The sequence below is a fragment of the Ptychodera flava genome, chromosome 9 (assembly GCF_041260155.1).
Source record: "Ptychodera flava strain L36383 chromosome 9, AS_Pfla_20210202, whole genome shotgun sequence".
Taxonomy (NCBI): Eukaryota; Metazoa; Hemichordata; class Enteropneusta; family Ptychoderidae; genus Ptychodera; species Ptychodera flava.
Window position 1 is genome coordinate 1,516,252 of NC_091936.1, and position 25,322 is coordinate 1,541,573.

At 36.2% G+C, this 25,322-nt stretch overlaps 1 protein-coding gene across 2 annotated transcripts in view; it reads left to right on the forward strand.

Annotated features, from left to right (window-relative positions):
- The window catches only part of LOC139141350 (kinesin heavy chain-like), a 140,743-nt gene that overhangs the window by 94,707 nt on the left and 20,714 nt on the right, over positions 1-25,322 (forward strand). For both annotated transcript variants that reach the window (XM_070710981.1, XM_070710982.1), the window contains exons 18-23: positions 799-961; positions 1,964-2,035; positions 6,339-6,449; positions 6,999-7,135; positions 12,575-12,654; positions 18,330-18,528. In XM_070710981.1, coding sequence (XP_070567082.1) covers positions 799-961; positions 1,964-2,035; positions 6,339-6,449; positions 6,999-7,135; positions 12,575-12,654; positions 18,330-18,528 — 762 coding nt within the window. The remainder of the gene's footprint in view (positions 1-798; positions 962-1,963; positions 2,036-6,338; positions 6,450-6,998; positions 7,136-12,574; positions 12,655-18,329; positions 18,529-25,322) is intronic.

The window sequence follows — 25,322 nt, forward strand, 5'->3', positions numbered from 1 at the left end:
TGTTAGCAATTAATCTTTCTCAGGTTCAGTGAGCAAATGATATTTGCTAATTTGCATATCAATTGCACAACAATTTGCATATACTTTACATCAAATCTACTGACTTAGTGGACAATACTGGCATCTGTCCATGCGCTCTCAATGAATTACAATGAGTTTACATGGATGGCATGTTTTTGCATGTACCTCGCAGTCAACCTGTCACTTTTATGTCACCTTGAGTGCCCTTGCTGCTCGCTTTCTCTCTCTGTCTCTCTCTTTCTCTCTTCACAACCTTGCATCTCCTATGATTACCTCTTACTTCAGTATTTTTGAACCATGCCTAATTGACTTCATATTGCTATAGGGTTTCATTCTACCTGTTTGTATCATTTCGTGACCAGACATTTTGCCATCATCAAACTTCTGTGCCATACATACGCCTAAATTGTCTAAGAGGAAACTCCTTTCTTTAATGTATAAGAGATACATTGTCTGGCACACTATTGTCTAAGAATTATTTACACTATTGTCACTATTGTCGACTTGCAATATAAGTGACCTCTCTTTTCCAAAATGATACAATTCTCCAAATATTTTGGTAAAATAATATGTGTTGCCAACGGTCAGCAAAACTGCTACACAACAGTATTCAGACAATTCATCCTTCTATGAATCCATATCAAGCCATCCATATACAGTGAACAAGTGCTCTGATTTTGAAATGTTGCATTTGCTATGAAAGTTTGATGTAGAAATCAATTTCAGAAGCGTTCAGAAAGTTTGAGAGATGACTTAAGGAAATCCTTATTTTTCCAGTGAGACCCAGAGAATGAGATTGACTCATGAAAAGCTTCAAGCTGACTATGAAAAATTGAAACATGAGGAAGCTGAGAAGACATCAAATTTGCAAGACTTGACTCAACAGCTTGACAGACGTGAACAAGCAAAACAAGATCTGAAAGGGTTAGAGGAGACAGTGGTGAGTGGTGCCATAAAATTTGTTCCCTAACAAAAAACCCAGTGTCTTTCACAAAAACCACTGGCCAGAAAAAGCTAAGGTTCTGTTACAAACACTTTTACCTTCAAGATGAGAAGTATGGCCTAAATTGATTCTGAATCTAGATGAACCTATATAAGGATATGAAGAAACAATGTTTCTTGTGTTCGTCAAGTGGGAACTTCCCAGGATGGAAGTGGACTGCAACACCTTTCCGTTGAAGGCTACAAAGAATTACCTGAGGACCTAGGAGGGGTTTGCAGCTTTTATAATGCTGATAAAAGGCCCCTCACGTGAGTGAAAGATTCTAGTATAGGTTCGTTTGGGTTCAAAAACAATTAGGTGCATAGTTCTCATCTCGAAGGTAAGAATTATTTATATACCGTATACGGTAAATTGAAATCCTGGGGTGATTTTCCATTTATATGCAAGATCTCATTTCCTGGTCATTCTCGTTCCCATGCCTGTGTGAAAAGGACTTCAATTTTTAGATGAATATGTTAAAACAATTTATTATTTATTAAAGCATTTTGCTAAACTCAAAGCTTACAGACACATAAAAGGGAAAGGGTTGCCTTATATTATCTTGACATTACCATGATTTTACCTGGTTCTGAATGCAGTACTGCTGATTCAAAGTATTTAGGTAGGGAAGTTTTGTGATTTTAAGGTGTAAAACGATCACTTCCTGACCTGGGGCCTATGTGGTAGCGAGCATCTCATGAATGTGCACATTGCCTGGACAATAATTTGACAAGTTACCCTTGTGGTGGCTTAAATCCCCGGAAACCTGTTGCGGAACTTGCAATTTGAAATGAAACTCTTCCCATACTGCAGAATCAATGTATATTGATGTGTGTTTTGTGTAGTTTAGCTACGTAGACTTCGTCTACCAAAACTTCAGAACTTTCATGTCATGAGAGAGAGTGTGCTACTTTCATGTATGTTCTTGCTTATCTTGCTGATGATGTTTACCTCTTTCAGGCTAAAGAACTACAAACCTTGCACAACCTACGTAAATTGTTTGTTCAAGACCTGCAAACACGAGTCAAAAAGGTATGGATTTATGGTAATGAGTATTGCTTTGGTAAACAGAATACTTCTTATTATTTTAAGCATAAAATCAAAATATTTATGTGATAGATTATGAACAAGTTTGGGCGATTATGCCTTATAACATGAGAGGGGTAGCCTCTTAGTGTTTAACGCATAATCAACCAAAGGAGTTCATTATCTCATTTATCACTCAGCCTAAACAATAGACTCAAACTTTATTCTAATTGGCCTTGCAGGTGACAACCTTGAACTTTATATATATTTGTGTTTTCGGCAATACTTTCTGTTGTACTTCAAATAGCACTGAGACCAGTACCTTGATCATGGACCACAAAACGTCTTTTGATCCTGGTTTTGAGTGAAAGTCAGGTTAATGCTACTGGGTGCAATTATAACGCGAGAGCTTTGTAATGTGAGTGAACAGGTCAATGATAAACGATTTTCAAGTCCTGTGACAGAGTCTCAATTCACGCAATGTCTGAGCGAAAGAATACTGGTGCAAACCAGGCATACCAACAGTTGGGTTGTATCACTGTACAACGAATGGGCCATGTGGAGGAACGTTCAACCTCGCAGTGTCACTGATCATAATTGGCCTATACCTAAACTTGAATCAACTTCATTGCAGTCCTTCGATAATTGGTTTGCAAGGTTCATATATGAAATAAAACAAAAGGATGGTAAACCACATCCCCGAACACATTGACAAATATAGCTGCTGGATTACAATGCCATTTGGTTGATGTGTGTGACAGCAGAGACATCTATTTGTTCAAAAAGTCTGACAGAACCTTCAAAACATTTCAAAATGCTCTGAAAACATGAAAAAAAGAGTTGATGTCTGAGGGTTACGGCACCGTCATAAAAAAGGTTGATGCTATGACGGAAAAGAATGAGGAGAGATTGTGAGATCGTGGCATATTCAATACTGACACAGCATGAAATTTTCCATACATCATTTACTTTTATAACTGCAAAATATTCGGACTGAGAGCTATGGATGAGCTCAAATACCTCGCAGCAAACTGGTTTCACATTGGATTTCAATGAAAAAGGGCGAAAGTTAAGGCAGTATGAAGGACTGCTGTCTAACACTTGTACTGGTAACATCGATTGCAAATCCAAACCTAAGGTAATCGGACAATATTCTCATCCAACTAATAAGTGGTGTGTTGTGCCAATATATGAACAATTGGCTTTTCGGGTAGTTTTTATCGGAGACCAACGCCAAATTGAGATACTGGGAGTATAGCATTTTCGCAGTAAACTGTTGGCATTAATACACTCTGGAAGTACCTGAAGGACATGTATAAGGATGCCGGGATGGACTACGAGGCTGAAAACACAAACCACAGCAGTAAAGTTAAATGATGTACGAGACTATACGAGCGGAGAGTTGATGAACAGTCAATCACGTGGTAAAGTGGCCATTGACAGCAGTCAGAAGCTGCAAATGGCCATCGGAAGACATGTTACAGAATATTTCAAATGCCCTCTAGCCGCCTAAACCAAAACGACAAAAAGTGCAAAGAAAAGGAAACTGGTCTTCTTAAAAAACGAGAATACGAGCCCTCGACTCGTGAAAATGTTCTGCTCATCATTGATTTGATCTGTTTAGAGCGATCCAGGAAGAAAATGACAATTTCTAATGTGTTGTGTAAATAGGGCTGTTCACACTTTACGTCACTGTTCTCTCATTAATATGCAAAATTCAATATTTGTCCACATTTTTAGATTACGCTTTTGAAAATTATGCATGCAAAAACGACAAAAACACATCTTAGTAGGCGACTGCTAGTGTAATAATGAATACTAAAAGGCATATTCACGACTCAGAGTACAAGCTGCAAAAACGGCCATGTATGCAACATTGATAACATTTGTCCGCATTTCAAGCTGCATGTCTGATGTCACGCGCGTACAGTTATATTTAGTAACAAACCTGTAACCGTGAACAGCACTATCGCCTGTTCAAGATGTGCTATTTTAATTAAATTTGAATTGGTACAACAATCTTTTCAGGTGGCAGCATCCTGTCAACCAATCAGAAGCAAGGATCAACCCTTGGATTATGGCTATAACTCACTTCTGAAGAGTGGGTTATGGGTTATAATCCATGGCGATCCAGGTGTCTGATTGGCTGACAGGGTCTTATCGCGTGATAAGTGTCCCTTTTCACATTGTCAAAATCTTTCAGCCTATGTATTGATTATTCCAAGTGAAAATTTTAAACTCACAAAATTACTTTTTTAATGCAAGTTTTGAAGAATGTTTGGAAACTGATGAAAAATATGCTTTTTATCCTGTAAAAATCGTTTGAATCATTCAAAAGTTATGAACATTTTTGTGCATGTAAAACGTTGTGGCCAAAATGTTGTAGTACTGAAAAAGGATAGAATTAGTGAAATTAGAGTTGTTAACAGGCATGTTTCCCTAAAATGCATGATCATGTAAAGAATATTGTGCTAAAAGTGTTGAAAAGTAATAACTTTTCCTAAAATAGTTCCATCTGTGACCAAAGGAAATGTTCTCTCTAACTTCAGCAAATCCAAAAATTGCAATTTGTTTTAAAACATTACATTTTGAAAATCAATAAAATGGCTGAAAGATACAAATTTTGGCAGATTTTCAACCATTCTGATGCAAAATTATGGGTTGTCATAATAATAATCAGTACCGCTGTAGTATAATTAGGAGTTAAAGTTCATGCAGTAAGGGAAATATATATTATGAGCAGTGTAGTCTCCTAGTGTAAAAGTTTGACTTTACTACAAAATGTGCCTTTACCAGGTACCAAAAATAGGGTGAAATTAGCCATGTTTAGCAAAATCTACACAAAAATATGGACACTTAAAAAGTGCAACCAAAGCATATCGGCAGTAAAAAACTTTTCTACAGGTTTCAAATATAAACACGGTAAACTCACTTCCTTGATCTCTGCAGTTTTGACCAAAAATGTCACTTTTGTACACAAAATGGGTGATAGAAATGAAAATTTACGGTATATACTCAAAGCCTCTGCAAGTATTTAGTATAGTCAAACCATCTTTCTGGGTCATTTCTCAAGAAATTCTTTGTTATTTGTACCCATAAAAATTCAGCCACAAAAACTACTCTAAATGATCAAAAAGTGTGACATTTGTTAGTTTACCATTAGCTATGAAAATTTCAGAGCGCGTTTTGAAATGTTTATGAAGTTCATAGCAAAATTCTGATGAAGGAATATATACTTAAATTTAAACACAGCAAATATACCCAAGTGTTTCCATGGCAGCCATTCCTCTGATTAAAATGGTAGTTATCAACAAATTTCTTGTGAATGCCTATAATGCTTATCTCTGAACAGAACAGAATTATACAAACACATGATCAGGGCAACATACTGAAAATTAGATAATATTCAACATCTATGATTTACATTTTAATCATTTTCTTGTTCAAATTTTTTTGCGATTTATTACCTCCAATTAGATATTACCGTAACTTTAGAAAATGTGATGTTCTTATCTTACTATGATAGTTGTTAATCACTGCATTTTTATGGTTTTAGCGGAACATTCAAAGTTGAAAGTAAATGGAATTTGAAACTTGATGAAATGATTTTAGTTAGTAGTTCCCCACAAAGTACAGGGGGACTTATAGATTTGATCGTGTACGTGCACCTGTGCATGCATCCATGTGTCTGTAAATCCGTCTGTCCATCCACACAAATTTCTCAGAGATGCCTCGAGCAATTTCTTTCAAACTTGGTACAAGGATTACTCCCTAATTCATACATATGCATGTTGATTTATTTGGCAATATGATTCAATATGGCTACGTGACAGCCATTTTGTTTCCTGTATTTGATGTCTACAGCCAATACTCAAACAAATAGCCACCCTTAATGCTAGTAAACTTATACTATTATTGAACAATAAAAGTAGCATTGTCTATTTGTAGCATTTTTTGTATATCTTGTTTGAGGCCTACTGTCAGTATTTGACCCTGAAATTCTTGGTGGTTTCAGTGCATGACCTTTAGAATTATGTTTCACAATGATTCAGATTATGAATAGACACACTCTAAAGGTGTGTTGTTGCTCTCACATAATTTGTAACTTGCAATTCAATGAGTCATCAAAATACCAATTTAAAAAAGTTTTTTCATGGCTTTCCAAGACCCACAAATAATTGCAAAGTCAAATATTGTATGTCAATAGTAAATTACTATTATCAGAATGAAACTGAATGGATATTTTTTAACTCAACAATGTGTTTGGTAGCATCTACATGCTGAACTTTAAAGTTTTGTCTTTTTGTAGGCCATTGATGGTAGTGCAAATGATGATGAAAGCGGTGGAAGTGCTGCACAGAAACAAAAAATCTCTTTTCTTGAGAATAATCTAGAGCAGCTGACTAAAGTCCATAAGCAAGTAAGTATGTCTTTGAACATGATAAGGCATGCTGTAGATGTCTTCTTTAACAAAATAGCCATTTGAAATTTGCCTCAGTGATTTCAATGAATCTGATTGAATCTTCAAAAATAACATCTTCTGTGATTTAACCACACCCAGGTACTACAAAGAAACACCTTAGAATATCATTGGATTAAAGAACACATGCACTCATTGACATATAGTGAGATCAAGCCAGTCTGTGTGCCATATGTCCGTGTACGCAGTGTTTAATGTACCTGTTGATTGTGTGAGGCAATGCTGATCACAGAGTTTAATGATTAAACATGAGCAATGCTACAAAGCAAGAGAAAATTTGATTAGCTAGGCTGACAAGATGTGATTTATCAATCCTACTTTTTTATGCTTATAATGAGAATGAGTTTTCCCAAAACCCAAATTGTGAACTAGCAATCTATTTACTGAAAGGAAAAATGCTACTGGAAACTTCCATGTGAGTTTTAAAAGTGCAAGACTCATGTCAAACTATAATAATTCAATATCACTCTATATTTCTCTGAATTGTAGTTAGTTCGTGACAATGCGGATCTTCGCTGTGAGCTTCCAAAGCTGGAGAAGCGACTTCGTGCAACAGCTGAAAGAGTGAAATCCTTAGAGAGTGCTTTGAAAGACGCAAAGGACAGTGCAATGAGGGACAGGAAGAGGTAACAAAAGTATACTAAATTTAATAAGTATGCTCTATGTACATAGCAAAAAAATCTTTGTTGTCACCAGAATAGCTGTTATCAGATCTCACAGAGCTTTAGTTTGTGAAGGAAAAAGAACTAAAGTTGCACTGAGAATATGTTGATTTCATAAATTTTAAGATGTAGGTAAACTATGTATTTCCAAAATATTTGACCAGTAAATCTTTCACATTTCTTAAGGTGAAGTACTACGAATTACGTCAAAATTAAGTTGTGGTGTCATTTTCTTGAAACTTTGCACAAACATTCTTGGAAGTTGTGCAAGTGCAAAAATGAAATAAAAAATGGGGGTCACCACGCTTGTTTCCATGGAAACGGACGTTAAAATGGCGTCGTTAGAAATAATAAAAATTATATAATTCACTTAAACCAAAGAAAGCAATTGTAAAACGCTTAGCAAATGAGTTAATTTTAATAAATACAAAGACTTAAGATCAATATCTATCGAATGTATAGTTTTCATGATGTTTGTGAAGAAATTTTAACATAAGTATCGATTACAAAATGACGATATCGAAATTATATCACTACATAATTTGTGAACTTTCTTCCTGTCGCTTTGAATGGTGTCATTTTGACCAAACTTGGCGAATAAACTCCTGACATAATACCATTTAGTTTACACTTTTAATAAAAGGGTGTCACCACGCTACTTTTTACAATATCTCCAGGTGAATGGGTAATTTGCGCCATATAAATGGGAGAGAAATGTTAATTTTTCGCTCATATTGAATAAAAACCAGCTTCCTAGGGGGTCAAAATATGACGAGGTTATAGGTCACATGTATTTCTAAGACACTGGGTCAAAAAATTAGGTAAAAGCGCAATTTCAACAATGACAGGTGATGTTAAATACATGCGCTACAAAATAACCCATTTGCGGCAGGCTGGAGTTAAATCTGCGCAGAAATGTTCTAAAGCGTGTGCGCGTCCGAATTCGTCGCCCTTTACCTTAATGTGGGCAGAAATGTAAAACACAGTTTCTGTATATGTATGCAAATCAAGTCAAAGGTTGTTGAGGCATTGTGGACCAGTGGTTAGGGTAATGGTCTCACTATCAGAGGATGGTGAGCTTTGAGACCGGGTTCAAGTCCCAGTAGATCCAAAGTAGCAGATTCACTGAGGACGGTGAATTCAAGACTCTAGCTAGCAAGGCACTTTACTCCTCAGTGCTCCATTGGGGTAGTGATCATGTTGTAATTTTTGATTTGCAAGTTTGGCTAATTTTCACCAAAATCTTCTCGCCAAACGCTACTTTTTTCTCACATTTGCGATTTGGCGAGCAGGCAGCGGAAGCACAGCTGGTTTGTCAGTGTTGTATAGTTGCTCAGACATGCAGTTTTCTTTGTCGGTAAGGCAGTGTAAAGAAAATTCTTTGTTTGCTGTCCTTAGCTCAATAGAAACTGTGCTCAGGACTAGTATTATTTGACACTTAAAAAGGGGGGGATCTGTACTCAAGGCTGTTGTGCAGGTTTTATTTTCATCGTTCTTGCGGAAAATGCAGACAAATATTTATTTTTTCCATATTAAAGAAAGTAGAATGACATTCGGTGATAGTTTGTTACTAAATATACAAATTTTGTTGTTGCATGCATGGTCGTTGTTGCAGCTTGTAGTTTGCGCCATATATTCATATGAATTAGTGTGACTTTTTTTATGCATTATAACACTATCAGGTTTTATTTTCATCGTTCTTGCGGAAAATGCAGACAAATATTTATTTTTTCCATATTAAAGAAAGTAGAATGACATTCGGTGATCAGTGTTATTGCATACTAAAAACCTACCAGCCAGCAAAAAAAACAAGCAGACAAAAAACACAACATTGATCAATCGCATAAACTTTAACTTTCCCATCAGTTTATGGGTCACAAGTATGAAAAATCATCTGCTACATTTACAATGCAGTCTTTCCTGTGCTCTTCATTAACCACGTTGAAAGCAATGCTTGGAAACACAGGTTATACTTGCATAAGTACAACAAGCATACTTAAAGTTGAGTGACTGTGAGTCTGAACAAAACATTATTAAACATTATTTGCAAACATTATTTGCAATAAACACTATACCAGTACATAATGTACCACATGTACAGTGTGATATTAATCAACTGGTAGTGTTACGCAGATAGTTTGTCTCTGGCACAGGTTTATGCACTAGGTGGTCATAGGTACCATTAATAATATTAATTAAAATAACAAGATCTCAACTATGAATACAAAGCATGTTTTGAAGAAAACAAGAATATATTTGAATTATATTAAGAATGATGAAAGTAGTCAACACTTTTAATGAAGTAACATGAGAATTTCACATAATGGGTTCAATTTTGCAACGTGTCTCTGTGACATTTGTATATATATTGTGACATGTAAATTTAAGATTGAGACCTCTATTGATGTTCACGATTGGACGTATAGTTTTATCTTTCATATTTTCCGTATGATCAAAGCCAATCCTTAAAGATAACGTTATCCCATTCTTAAATAATATGGGAAAGGGAATACAAAGGACAAGAGAGAAAAATACAACTGACAGGGCAGGAGGACAGAACAACCAAAGAGTAGTCTAGGGCATTTAGACAATTGGAGAAGCTTATCTTGGGCAAGCACCGAGCTTGTCTATGGAGAAATAAGTCAATGTAGTACCAACAAACTCTGAACATCTCGTGTAGTCAATTGAAGATTACCAGTACCTCTCAGCGAGCTAATAAGATTAGCCCAAGAGTAAAAGCAGGCAAAGACAATGTAATGAGATAATACGAGAAAAAACGAATAGTCATAGTTGTTTTGACAACCTGTTCACTGTGACTTTCAAAATGTTGGGGTCAAACAAAAATGTGTTCCAAATATTAAACTGCAAAAGTTACTGAGTATAACAAAGTATGTAGTTGTCACTCAGAAAACATATGCTAAACATCTTAAGGTGAAACTACCATCTGTTCCATACAATTACAATTTTTGCAGTAAGAAGAGTGGGTAGCTGAACAAATCACAACAGCCTTGAGTACAGATCCCCCCCTTTTTAAGTGTCAAATAATACTAGTCCTGAGCACAGTTTCTATTGAGTTAAATGCTCCATTAGCTTAAAGGCTATTTATTCTGAATTCTGTGTATCAACAGCTTTTAAGCTGACTTCCAATAGCGCTGATCTCAATGTCAGGTTTGTTACTAAATATACAAATTTTGTTGTTGCATGCATGGTCGTTGTTGCAGCTTGTAGTTTGCGCCATATATTCATATGAATTAGTGTGACTTTTTTTATGCATTATAACACTATCAGGTTTTATTTTCATCGTTCTTGCGGAAAATGCAGACAAATATTTATTTTTTCCATATTAAAGAAAGTAGAATGACATTCGGTGATCAGTGTTATTGCATACTAAAATGCCAAATATTCTGCTTGTCAAGACAGCCAATGCCAAATAGCAATTGCTATTTTTGAAAACTGATTCTCATCCGGACTAATAAAATGACCCAACCGTTTTGTAGCAGAAAAAATGTTCAAAGTAAGAGTAACTTCAACTGTGTAGGAACTATTTGGAGCATTCAACAACAAACATTTCACCGGCGGTATCTGCTTGCCCCGATGCAGATCCAATATCATGATCAATCGCGGATCACAGAAAAGTTTATGGAAATGCAATCCATTCCTTATTCGAAGCTAAACCAGTCAAGAGTTGTATTTTATCTGTCTTATACGGAGACCAAAACAATTTCACACTCCGCCGACCTGAAAACTTTGAGGGAGAAATCAACTTGTGAAACAGTCAATCAATCTACACTTACAGTACACTGCTGTCCGCTACTACAGGAGGTGCACATGTACACTTTACGTACAGCGGTTGATGTAGCCCTTTACGTCAGGTAGTCTGATTTGTATTGAAACGATCATACGACGTTTTTGTTTTTGCGACAGTTAAGTAAACTGCTGCGTCACTGTGAAAAAAGGAAGAAGGCACTGTATTTTTGAGCCGACGATCTGTGTTTGTTTTTCAGATTTCTTTCAAAAACCAATCAGCATGCAGACAGCAAAGCCGATTTTGTTCAAAAACCAATCAGCATACAGACAGCAAACAAAGAATTTATTTTACAGTGCCTAATTGTCCGCGAAAGTTTCGTAGAACTTTTGCAAAGTTCAAAGCCAACGATGATGGACAACTTGGTGTTGAGGTCAAGCCTGTGACGCTTGCGTTTCACTGATCACGTAGCCATAATAACGTAGACGGCGGAAGTGAGAATTTTAGCAAAAGCAGAGCAAGAGGTTCAATCGGTTTGATGATACCAGATTGCTCTTGGATTTACAAATGATGACATCGCTCAGAACTCCAGAGTTTATACCATTCCAGCAAACCTGCAGTTAACACTTCCAAGCCATGATGTAAATGCCACAAACTTTCAGCGAATAAACCGACCAGTTGCAAGTCGGCGGTGACCTTTCAATGAGACCGACAACACATCTGTGCTGCCTTATTGTCTGCCTTGTCTAGGTGTTATTTTCACACTTCATGCATTCACATTCAAACGATTCATAACATTCACACATTAGACTTAAACTAAAGGAGAATGGGCAGTAAAGTTGTTTAAAGGAATAACTTTGATGATGAAGTAAATTGTGTTTAAGAACTGTACGATAATACATGTACTGTCTGTTGACAACTACATGTATTTGGTGACCATCTCTATGACAAACTTAGACAATGACTTTCAGGGGGACATGATGGGGTTCAGATAACCGAACAATTCGGATAATCAATGTTTTACTGTACTCATGTGTCTGGTCACGCAGATATCTCAGAAAGGTGAAGGCCAATTATTTCAATCTAGGTGAAGGATAATATATCATGGGATACATATGCACGTAAATTTGTTTTTTGATCTGATCAAATATGGCCATCAGGCAGCCATTTTGTCTTTTTTTTGCTGTTCACGAGTTTTCTCAGAAACAATAAACATTTAAAAAAAACCCAACCAACCAACAGCTTTACCTCCTGGACACAATACCACCACAATCTAACTGCATGGGGACTATGCCATCAACGATGGCTTTTAAATTTGTACAATCGCCTGTGGTCAAAAGCTACAGTTGGCAAAAACTGCTGTTTAGCTACTCATCAAAGCATGTGGACTTGTGTGCTCCTATGCAACAGGCATAGCCAAGTAACTGTTTTCACAGTGTAGGTACATACATTGTTATGCAAAATTCATGGAGATTGGTGTAAAAGAACTAAAATAATGACAGAATGAGGCAAATGGCATGATTCAGTCAAAAGTTGTGAATTCAATATGATAAAACTATTTTTTTTCAGCAACCAGCCAGAAATACTTAAACTACTGCAAAGTACATAGTTTCAGCAATTTTTTTTATCTGCATTATTCATTTTACATGATATCGTAGATACCAGCATGAAGTTGACAGAATCAAGGAAGCTGTAAGACAGAGAAATATGGCAAGAAGGTCTCACTCTGCTGTAATTGGTAAGTTCAGCTGTATTACACACTGAAAAGATGGCAATCATATATCACCTGCACCCTATTCAAAAAGATCTGATTCATATTTCACAGAAATATTAGCATAAGGATGAAAAATGCCATGTTTCATATTACCCTACCAAAGAACTTTTCATTGATGAGAGTATGGTTGGCTTTAAGAGCCAATATCCTTCAAGCAAAATATACTGAAGAAACAAGTATGAAGGGCTTCATCTTGGCAGAGTCTGAGTCAGCTTACATTTTGAAGTTTCATAAATTGGCCACATTGCACGTCTGACACTCAAAGGGAGTAAATATCTATGCAAAGAAGGGTAGGAAACTGTAATCACCTGATTGAACAATTGTCTAGATGAATAACTAAGGGACGAACCATTAGATCTTGGGAGGGGGGGTGGTCAAAAACAGAAAAAAAAAATTTTCAGAGCAGAAAGTTAGGAAAAAAAAAATCTTCAGACTAGTTTGCAAAATAAAAAAAAAATTAATAAGAAGACAAAGGCGTAAAAAAAAAATCTGCAAAAGTCTTTAAAATTTTGAATTTTTTTAGATTTTACCGACAGAAAGCAACTTTCTGTATTTTTTAGTACATCCTCCAGGCACATTTTTAATTTTAATTTATACATTTAGAGTGACTGTATCCCTTATACTGGAAGTTGTGATTATCTTATCTTTTCAGGACTTTTGTATTCTGATCACTTGAAAATTATGAAATTATAGAGCCTGTTTTCTACTTGTTTCCTGCGTACAAACCAAGCAGGTACACTAGGTAAAACATTGAAACTATGGTATGGTTGTCAAGACAGAAAGTTGTATTTGCCTTTTAAGATCAAGGTAAACAGATGTAGCCACATCATTTTCATTTTTTTCACGGCATTTTATTGCAATGATGAATGCAAGAACGGGTGAACAAGTAGAAACACGTCAATGATAAAACAACATATCAAGTCATTATGTATTATTTTGCTTTTAAAAAGGCATTTTCAATTCTTTTTTCTCAAAAAACAGCCTCAAAAACAACAGCAACACATGTTTTAACATTCAACAATACGCTACGTAGAATGCCATCTATCCAACAAATCCCAACACAAAAACACACAAAAGGCTTGAACTTTGAAAGTTTCTCAATAGCAAATACTGAATAAATCTGCATGAATAATCGTTTTTGTGTAGCAAATTTCAAAGAAATTGGACAAGCCCTTTCAGAGAATACAGATTTTTGACCATGAATGGCATAAATTGCCCTAAAAAGACAAATATTGAAATTTAAACACATCTATACACATCCAATCAATTTGGACATGCTGCTGCAGAGAAATAGATGTTTTGATCAAAAAGGGCAACAATTGCTCTAAAAACACAAATATGCAATTTAACTTTATTATTTAGCTTATTTTAGCTTCTCAGCTTGTCAAAATCAATTGTAAATCATGAGATATGCATGATGTTTGGTGGGGTGAATGTAGGCATTTCACCACGCAGTAGAAAGGGAAGCCAGGAAACCAAAATAGTCAATTTTCAAAACCATAGGAAGCTACTGAGGAGCAAGAAGACCATGTTTCAGAGGAAGATGTGTAATCCGAACAAAATGCTCCCAAAGTGCCACCAAATAACACCATTTTTATCTCTATTTTTCAAAAGCTCCAACGGCAGGAGGGGGACACCCCCTCCTGACCACCCCCCGCAAAATTACTCCCCAAGTTTCACCAAATAACACCATTTTTATCTCTATTTTTCAAAAGCTCCAACGGCAGGAGGGGACACCCCCTCCTGACCACCCCCCGCAAAAATACTCCCCAAGTGCCACCAAATAACACCATTTTAATCTCTATTTTTCAAAAGCTCCAACGGCAGGAGGGGGACACCCCCTCCTGACCTCCCCCGCACAAATACTCCCCAAGTGCCACCAAATAACACCATTTTAATCTCTATAACACAATTTTAATCTCTATTTTTCAAAAGCTCCAACAGCAGCAGGGGGACACCCCTCTCCTGACCTCTCCCCCCCCCCCCCCCCCGTGACCGCTTGCGTGGCCGCTTGTGGTGCTTGGCACCACATCTTTGCCCTCTTTATCTTCAGACAGCGACGAACTAAAAAAAATTATAAATCTGAAAATTTACTCTGAAAAAAAAAATTGCACAGCTAATCTCAATTGGAAAAAAAAAATTTCAGAAATTTACAATAGTAAAAAAAAAATTTTCACAATTTCATTGTGACCACCCCCCCCTCCCAAGGTCTAATGGTCCATCCCTAATAAAGACACCTATCCTAATGTGATTTTTAGCGACGAAGTTACGAAACTGAGGAAGCTTATTTTTCTAGCTTTTGATAGAGTTACATCAGCTCGTGTAATAAGTTGTTATTACCTCATGTACCTTCGACAGTGATGCTGTACACACAGAGGTCACAGGTCAAACATTGTGGACAGTGACGCCCTTAAAATTCATAGAGGTTGCTGTTAACCGCCAACTACTATGGCATTTAAAATGTTAAAATTAAAATGCAATGAACCTTTCATAATTTTGAGAACAGTGAATACCCAGCAAGTTTGCCTATTTTCTGCCTAAAACGTCAATGTATAGAACTGAATAGAATAATACAGTTAAAGTACCATTCTTGTGTTGTGTTAGATCGATTTGCCTGCTAGAGACCAGACTATTTACTTTTGTGTAGATGAAAACAAACTTGGCAACACTGTTCAGGGCTTGCGTTCATGTCTATTTCTTGCGTTTTCACGCAAAAATATGCTCTATGCACACAAATATTTGGTCACGGTTGTGTGACCGGCATGCAAAAAATCTGATAACCAGTATCAAAAGGAATAGCACGACCAGTGACATCGACGCTGCGCCTGCCTTGCATTGTCACAATAATATACGTGCAGTAACCTAGCGATGGAAAATTTTGTGCTGCCTGAGCTAAATGAGCATCCTTTAGGCGCCATGGCTTGCTTATGTATGTACGTGACAACCAAAACAATAGACGCCACTCAAAGGAACCATCCCTTTTTCTAGACATTCTCATGCAAATTATCAATATAAAATGTTTCAATTTTGTAAAATTTGGTGACTTTATCGAACACATTTTGAATCTTGGAGTAAACAATGACTATATATCATGGCAGGCATACAGCTATCACTCTTTGAATTACACGTCGCTAAACGTCAAAAGAAGGCACAAAAGACCACAAAGGATAGTGCTGTGAGTGAGAGTCTAATGAAAGAGGAAATGCTGTCTTGACTATTTTTAAGTTTATTGACTTTGCAAAAAGTTGAATGAGTGTCCGTCTGTAGTTGATGCAAACATCTATACCCATCATGATTGTGTGTCAGACATACAGGATGCTATTGACAGTGTAATACACAACGAAATTGCTGCGGACATCACATACAGTCGAGTCATTCATTTGCAACTCGATGAAAACATTGACATCACCGTGTACAAGAAGCTGGATCTGTGTCTAAAGCTGGTCATTGATTGAAGGGCACAGACTCGGTTTGCCAGGAATATTAATGTCCCTGGCGGCATAGCAGAGACCATATACAACGTGGTCATTCAGTACTTTCAGGACAACGATATTCCTATCAACAAACTAGTCGGACTTGGCAGCGATGGGGCAGCCATAATGACAGGGCAGCGGATTGGCGTTGCAGTTAGGCTGAAAGTTGATATTCCACACCTGATACACATTCACTGTGTGGCTCATCGACTCACCCTTGTCAGTTCTCAAGCCGTGGCTTCAGTAACACTAATCGAATGACACTGTAAACCAAATTTTTCACTACTATTGCACCTCGGTTCAATGATACAAATGTCTCAGAGAGCTTCAGGATGTGTTTGACAGTACCAACATAACACTTAAAAAGCCAACCCCTGTGAGGTGGCTATAGCTTGAGTCAGCAGTTAAAGCGATTGATAAATGTTGGTCAGCTATATGCATAACTCTTGAGAATGACGCAACTACCAATGCCAAAACCCATGGAATATTCACCAAATTGAAGGAATAGTTGTTCGTTGCAATTACCAAATTATTATTGGATGTGCTTCCAACCATTACGCAAGTTAGCAAGACATTTTAAACTGAAAACTTAGATCGCTCTGTTCCACGAGTGATGGTCTTATCAGCCATCGATATTGTTTGACTGTGGTACGTGATAATAACGATCTACTTGTTCGCGTAACCGACTTCAAGGTAAACATCCAATATTTCGACAGAGAACATGCACGCTTTCGCAACGTCGAAGTCCTTCAGTCACATGATCAACGTCAAGCTCAATTTGATCATGCTGTCACCTACATCCTGAACAAACTCATTGACAACTTAAATACATGATTCATCATGGGTCAAAAATTTATTCCACAAATTTTCAGATGAACTTGGATGACCTTTTTTGAAAACAATTTATTATGTTCAACTTATGTTATATCATTACATATTATGATACATTATGCCGATTCTCACGACTCTTATGAAACCAAATACCATATTTTAGTTCCTACGCAGCTCTATCCCCCTTAACATCCAAACCTATCTTTGGACTGGTGTCCGAATACACTATCAGTTCCAATACCATTGATGCTGTTTTTGTTGATCTTTAGCAAAATTTGAAAATAGATACTGTTAAAAATTACTGAAACACAATCTTACTTTCAGTGTGCGTGATTTGCTATAAAAGTTGCTAAATTGTACCTCTAGGTTCATTTTGGCCTACACAATATATTATTAAAAAATTCTGATGAAGAAACTAAGTATTTTTAGCTACTATAGACAATAGTCTATAGAAGGTATTGGGATTGGTATCCGTCTGGTGTCAGTCTGTATGTATGTATGTATGTATGTATGTATGTATGTATGTCAGTTTGTGAGGCGTCCGTCCACTCAAATATCTTGAGAACCGCAGTACTTACTGATTTGATATTTGTTGTGTAGATGAATAATATGATTTTGAGAAACTGGTTTTTTTTAATTTTGTGATACTGTTGAAAATATGCAAATTAGCGTCAAAAAAGGTGTTTTTGGTAAAAAATCTTCTTCATAACCGCTGGTCAGACAGCTTTGTTATTTGGTATACAGGTCCCTAGGGATAACCCAACTTAGATTTGTTCAAATTGTGATGAAATATGCAAATCTGTATTTTTTAGGAATTTTTTTGTCATTTTTGGTCAAAACTTTATTTCATCAAAACTGCTCATCTGATAGCTTTGATATTTGGTATACAGGTTCATACAGATGAACTACATATGATATATTGAATATATGACAAAATCTGCAATGTTGTATTTTTGGTGTCATTTTTGTCATTTTTGGTCAAAAAATGTGTTTCTCAAAAACTACTTGTCTGATGCCTTTGATATTTGGTATACGACAATACGCATTTTTGCCAACCCTTTGCGTATGTGAAACGCATTGAAAAAAAATTGACTGCAAACACTGGTATGAATCCTTTCCCCACATGTCACTCAAACACTTCATTGTTCTTCTTTGTTTATAAGTATATGTTAATTGAAACCATTAATAGTATTGCAATTGTTTTTCACTTGTTAATGCTATAATGGTATCAATGACAGCTTGCATTTTTCGAGAAACAAAGTAAGTTCCAGGTGAAAATAAATCAACATCATTTTTAGAAGTGAATAACAATCTCGTCTAATTTTGCCAAAACAGCCAAGCCAATTCGACCAGGTCAACATCCAACACCATCAGGACATCACGGCGGAATACGGGGTGGTGGTGGACATGTCATCAGTCCACACGATTCTTCAGGAATACGTGGAAGCATGAACTATGGTGTAATGAGTCACAATCAAATGAACCAAATGCAGAATCAGCGGATCTCCAATACCTCACCTCACATGGAAAAGTCGTAAGTTCACTATCATCCATGTCATGCTATGTGATATTTTAGTTATGAATTCCATTGGGAGTGTCATAAGTTTATTACAGTAAATGCTGGTAGTAATTAACAATCATTCTCTCAAAACGCAGTAGGTCACACATTATTGTAACAATTTATTCACTTGTCTGTGGGAACGAAAATAATTCTTTTACAATTGTCTATTTTGATCAAAGAATGGTCAACATAGAAATTTTAATTCTTTTACAATTGTCTATTTTGATCAAAGAATGGTCAACATAGAAATTTTAATTGCTTTAATACTTGGAGTGTAATCCAAGGGTAACCAGAGTTTGATTTCTGGAAATTGTGACAACAATTTTGTAATTGTAGGTACTTTGGGAAGAGTGTCCAGTTCAAGTCACAAAATGAAATCATGAAAAAGACCTCTGTAAAAATGACCAACCAGCACTATTGGTCAGTTAGTTGTCACCCACAGATGAATTATGAATCAACATACATTTAGAGTAACTTGTGTAGAGAAATCTTTCTCTACTGCTGTGTTGCCTTTGCCGTCCTCGCCAGCAAAAACACTGAATATTCTATAAAGTATGTTGGTATAGTCAACACAATAGTCAGTCACTAGGGTAAGATTCATGTGAGCATTTTGTTCTTATGTTATGACACTGGTAACTTACCTTGACAGGCGATTACAATGAGAATGGCACTTTAACTTTCAATGTGCCGACTCACCTTGTTGACCAGGCTTGAAATTTAAGTTTTTAGTCCCCTACTTCACCAAGGAAGTCGGCCCGGGAAGTCGGGCGGGATCTTGTAACTTAAGTGGCATGCGTCCATGTGTCCACAGAGACATCTCAGACATGCGTGGACTGATTTCTTTCGAACTTGGTACTAGGGTAATGCTCTATGGTGGACATATGCATGTCAAATTTCTTTGGGATACGATTCAATATGGCCAGCAGGCAGCCATTTTTTTTTCATCTATGGGGATTATGCAGCTTTTAATGTCAACAGATTTCATTCAAACTTAGCACAAGGACAATACAATATGACTTTAATATGTTCATAAAATTGTTTTTGATACAATCAAATATGGATGTCTGGTGGCTATTTAGACCTAATTTTTGCATTTCAAGAGCTGTAACTCAAACATTCCTGCACTAATTTCTGTCAGTCTTTACACAAAGGTAATACACAGTGGTATACATATGCACGTCAATTTTTAGCTCCGCTGTCAGCGACGCGGAGCTTATCAAATAGGTTGATTTTCCGTCGTCGTCCGTCAACAATTGCCTTCTTCTCTGAAACCGCAAGTCCAATTGCTTTGAAATTTTATATGCAGTTCACTTGAGGTGACCTCACTTCAGTTTATTCAAATCGTGGTGAAATTTGCATATTTGTATTTTTGGGGCATTTTTTGGTGTTTTTGGTAAAAAAATCTTCTTCTCTGAAATCGCTTGTCCGATTGCTTTGAAATTTGATATGCAGTTTGCTTAGGGTGACTTCAGTCAGATTTGTTCAAATCGTGGTGAAATTTGCATATTTGTATTTTTAAGGCAATTTTTGTCATTTTTGGTAAAAAATCTTTAAAAATCTTCTTCAAAACTACTAGTCAGATAGCTTTGATATTTGGTACATAGGTCCCTAGGGATGATCTATTTCAGATTTGTTCAAATTGTGCAGAAATATGCAAATTTGCATTTTTAAGGCAATTTTTGCCATTTTTGGTCAAAAATGTATTTCTCAAAAAGTAGTGGTCTGATAGTTTTGAAATTTGGTATACAGGTTTCTATCGATGAACTAAGTAATATGTATTGAATTTCTGATGAAATCTGTAATTTTGATTTTTTGGGGCAAATTTTGCCATTTTTGGTCAAAAAATGTGTATTTCCAAAACTACTCATCTGTTAGCCTTGAAATTTGGTATACAGGTTCCTACAGATTAACTAAATGATATTTATTGAAATCAATTTTGTAATTTTGGGGCAATTTTTACCATTTTTGTCAAAAAATGTTTTTCTCAAAAGGTACTGGTCTGATAGCTTTGAAATTTGGTATACAGGTTTCTACAGATGAGCTAAGTAATATATATTGAATTTCTGATGAAATGTGTAATTTTGTATTTTGGGGGCAATTTTTGCCATTTTTGGTCAAAAAATGTGTATTTCCAAAACTACTCATCTGATAGCTTTGAAATTTGGTGTACATGTTCCTACAGATTAACTAAATGATATTTATTGAAATTATGATGAAATCTACAATTTTGTAATTTTGGGGCAATTTTTGCCATTTTTGGTCAAAACATGTGTTTCTCAAAAAGTACTAATCTGATAGCTTTGAAATTTGGTATACAGGTTTCCATAGATGAACTAAATGATATTTGTTGAAATAATGATGAAATCTGCAATTTTGAATTTTGGGGGCAATTTTTCCTATTTTTTGTAAAAAAATGCGTTTCTCAAAAAGTACTTGTCTAACAGCTTTGAAATTGGTATACAGGTTTCTATAGATGAACTAAATTTGATCTTTTGAATTTATGATGACATCTGCAATTTTTAGCTCCCATAGCCATATGTATATATGGCAATGGAAGCTATTCTTATAGGCTAGGAAAATGTCTGTATGTATGTATGTCTGTATGTCTGTATGTCTGTACGTCTGTATGTCTGTATGTCTGTATGTCTGTCCGTCAACATCAAAAACTCCAAAACCGCTGTACATTTCATCTTAATATTTGGTGTGTACATGGATGATGGGCTGTAGATGAGATTTTGTTCAAATGAAGTTGTCATTGCCAAAAATATGCAAATTAAGTGAAAAAATGTAAAAACAGTCAAAATTGAAAAAACTCAATAACCACTGAGCAGATTACATGAAAAATTAGCATGTAAGTACTTTGGGCTGACATGAAATGATTGTGCGCATCTTGGGTCAGTATCTTGGACTTGCTATTTTTCATGAATTTTTTTGTAATTTTCTCCCATTTTTGGTCAAAAAATCTCCTGCTCTGAAACCACAAGTCCGATTGATTTGAAACTTGGTATGGAAGTGCATAGGAGTGACCTTTCCCAAATTTGGGCAAATCGTGGTGAAATTTGCATATTTTTAGCTTACACGTCCATAGACTCCCATGTATAAGGCAGATCATTATAGACTCCCATGTATAAGGCCACAAAAAATAAAAATTTAGTTTCTCATCGTATTCATATTGCAAAAAGGATGCAGTGACACAATTTTTAGTCCCCATGGATGAAGTCCAGTGAGCTTATAGATTGGGTCATGTCCGTCTGTTCGTCCATCTGTGAGTCCATCCGTTCACGCAGATATCTCGGATATTTTGACAAAATGTCATGTGACCTTGATGACCTTTGATCTCAAATATACATATTTGTCCATAACTCAGTAACCACAAGTGCTACCACCCTTCATATATGGTATGATGGGACAGCTTATGACGCCACAAATTGTACCTCATTAATTATGCACATATCTAATTTTGAGCGAGCCAATAGAGCTAGAGGTCTGATTTTTGGTATATAGGGATAACTTAGCAAAACAATTTTTTTGACAAAATGTCATGTGACCTCGGTGACCTTTGACCTCAAATATACATATTTGTCCATAACTCAGTAACCACAAGTGCTACAGCCTTCATGTATGGTATGATGGGACACCTTATGACGCCACATATTGTACCTCATTAATTATGCGCATATCTAATTTTGAGCGAGCCAATAGAGCTAGAGGTCTGATTTTTGGTATATCGGGATAACTTAGCAAAACAATTTTTTTGACAAAATGTCATGTGACCTCGGTGACCTTTGACCTCAAATATACATATTTGTCCATAACTCAGTAACCACAAGTGCTACAGCCTTCATGTATGGTATGATGGGACACCTTATGACGCCACATATTGTACCACATTACTTATGCGCATATCTAATTTTGAGCGAGCCAATAGAGCTAGAGGTCTGATTTTTGGTATATAGGGATAACTTAGCAATACAATTTTTTTGACAAAATGTCACGTGACCTCGGTGACCTTTGACCTCAAATATACATATATGTCCATAACTCAGTAACCACAAGTGCTACAGCCTTCATGTATGGTATGATGGGACAGCTTATGACGCCACATATTGTACCTCATTAATTATGCACATATCTAATTTTGAGCGAGCCAATAGAGCTAGAGGTCTGATTTTTGGTATATAGGGATAACTTAGCAAAACAATTTTTTTGACAAAATGTCACGTGACCTCAGTGACCTTTGACCTCAAATATACATATTTTTCCATAACTCGGTAACCACAAGTGCTACAGCCTTCATGTTTGGTATGATTGGACACCTTATGACGCCACATACTGTACCTCAATAATTATGTGCATATCTCATTCTGAGTGAGCCAATAGAGCTGGATGTCTGATTTTTGGTATATAGGGATAACTATAGGAGAGAAATTTTTTGACCACATGTCATGTGATCTCGATGACCTTTTACCTAAAATATATGTTTATGTCAATAAGTAAGTAACCACAAGTGCTATGTCCTTTGTATTTAGTAGGATGGGAGACCTTATGACAACACACGCTTTACCTCATTAATTATGTACACATCTAATTCTGGGCAAGCGAATAGAGCTAGAGATCTGATTTTTTGGCATATAGGGATTAATTAGCAATATAATTTTTTTTTTTGAAAATGTCATGTGACCTCGATGACCTTTGACCTTGATTATACATATATATGCATATTTCAGTAACCACAAGTTCTATACCCTACAATTTTGATAGGATATTAGACCTTAAGATGTCACATCTTGTACCTCATTTATAATGCGCATATGTATTTCTTGGCTGGCCAATACTGCTAGAGGTCTGATCTTTTTTCCCGATTTAGAACCATAACTTAGACATGCCTCATGTGTTTCAAATTGGGAACAACGACATAGACCTATGTGCCCATAGATCTCAACATATACACTCCAGTGATACTTCTTAATGACCACATTTCCTGCCCCATCAAGACTAATACTCCTATTACAAGTGGGGACTATGTCATTGTAAATGACTTGTTGAGTTAATGGTTGTATCACAGTATTCGTATATCTAATTCTGTATTTTTTCCATTTTATATTCTGAATAATTACATTAAACATATTTCACTGTCTCCAGTACATTTCATTTAAGTATTTTCATTTCATGCACTTTATCCCTTTCACACATGTTCAAATATCTGACCAGAGAACAAACACTAAATAGTCCAGGATGGGAGCTACAGTGTCATTGACGCTATTTTTATTTTTTGGGGCAATTGTTGCCATTTTTGGTCAAAAAATTTATTCTCAAAAAGTACTCATCAGATAGCTTTCTTTGACATGTTCTTAGGGATGATCCTATGTGATACATTCAAAGTATGATGAAATCTTCAATTGTGTATTTTTGCAGCTTATTTTAGCCACTTTTTTCTGGCCACTGCATTGAGCTATCAAAGATTTCCACCTTCTTCATCAACATGTGTCAAAAATAGTTATTCTCTACATAAACACAGCGGAGCTATATCGGCCGCTAGGTCGCTTGTTGTTATGATACGATTAAGCAATTTCTAGTTATGTGAAAATTTCTGAATCAAAAAATGAAACTTAATCCAATGTGACGCAATGCAATTTTCTGAATCCCATTCCACACACGAATCTGAATCAATGGCAGTGCAAGATGGAAAGCAGAGGTGAAATGAGAACCACTTGTGCACCTGCAAATTAAAATCATATTTGGCAAACGTATTTTTTTTTATCTCATTTGCAACAGTGGCGATTTGAAATTTTGCCTTAAGATTTCAGACAAGTAATTGACCTTTTTAATCTAACAATTCTCTGGTGGTCAATAAGCTCAGAATCCCTGTAAATTATACATTTTCTGAAAGCCTAGATATAGGGGAACATTGGTAACCACAGTGTCACCATTGTTTACATAACTATCACGTGAAAGGTAATTTGCATAACCTTTCAAAAATCGGTTTTCAGCATGTTTTGTCTCAATACTTCAAAATATCTGACTCAAACTTGCTGGAATGCAAGCTGTCACAATGCTCTCCCATAGTTTGTCTCAGATCTAGCTGAGGTCTGCACAGCCCAACTACTGAAGATGCTTGTATGATCAAAGTAGTCATCAGGAGGCTGTGAGAGAATCAAGTGGTCAGTTGAAATACAGTGGAAAGGGTGAATAGCTGTATAGACTGATTTCAGACTCAAATAAGATTATTCCAGCCAAATTGTGTAGGAAAATCAGGTAAAATGGAAGTCGTACATTTCAACCACATTGAATTTCACGAAGATGCATTTTATAGTGCTTTGGGTTGGTGTTCATTGGACTCAAGGTCAAAGTCCTGTCGATCAGCAAGACCTCCCAAACATCAATGTCCTCGGCTGTTTCTAACTCTAACTGCATTTATTTCCCCCTAAACTTTGTTCTTATCATCCTTATTGACAAAAATCGTCATGAATACCCTCTCCTATGAGTGTCCATGGGAGAATATGTAAATTTTGACACAACATTAACTAAAAATATAAGTCTGAGTATCATCTCTTGAGATTGCTTATCCTGATAATTGAACAGTTCCCATGGTAACATGAATACATATTGGCAAGAAAATGAAGGCAACCAAGTTCTGGATACGTCATTAAAAACTGATTAGCCGTGCACACAGCAAGCCATCATATGTCCAGCATTTAATGAACTGTTGTAAGGCAGGAATTCTCATGTGCTTTGCATCCTATGGGGCATCTGTGGACACTCTAGAC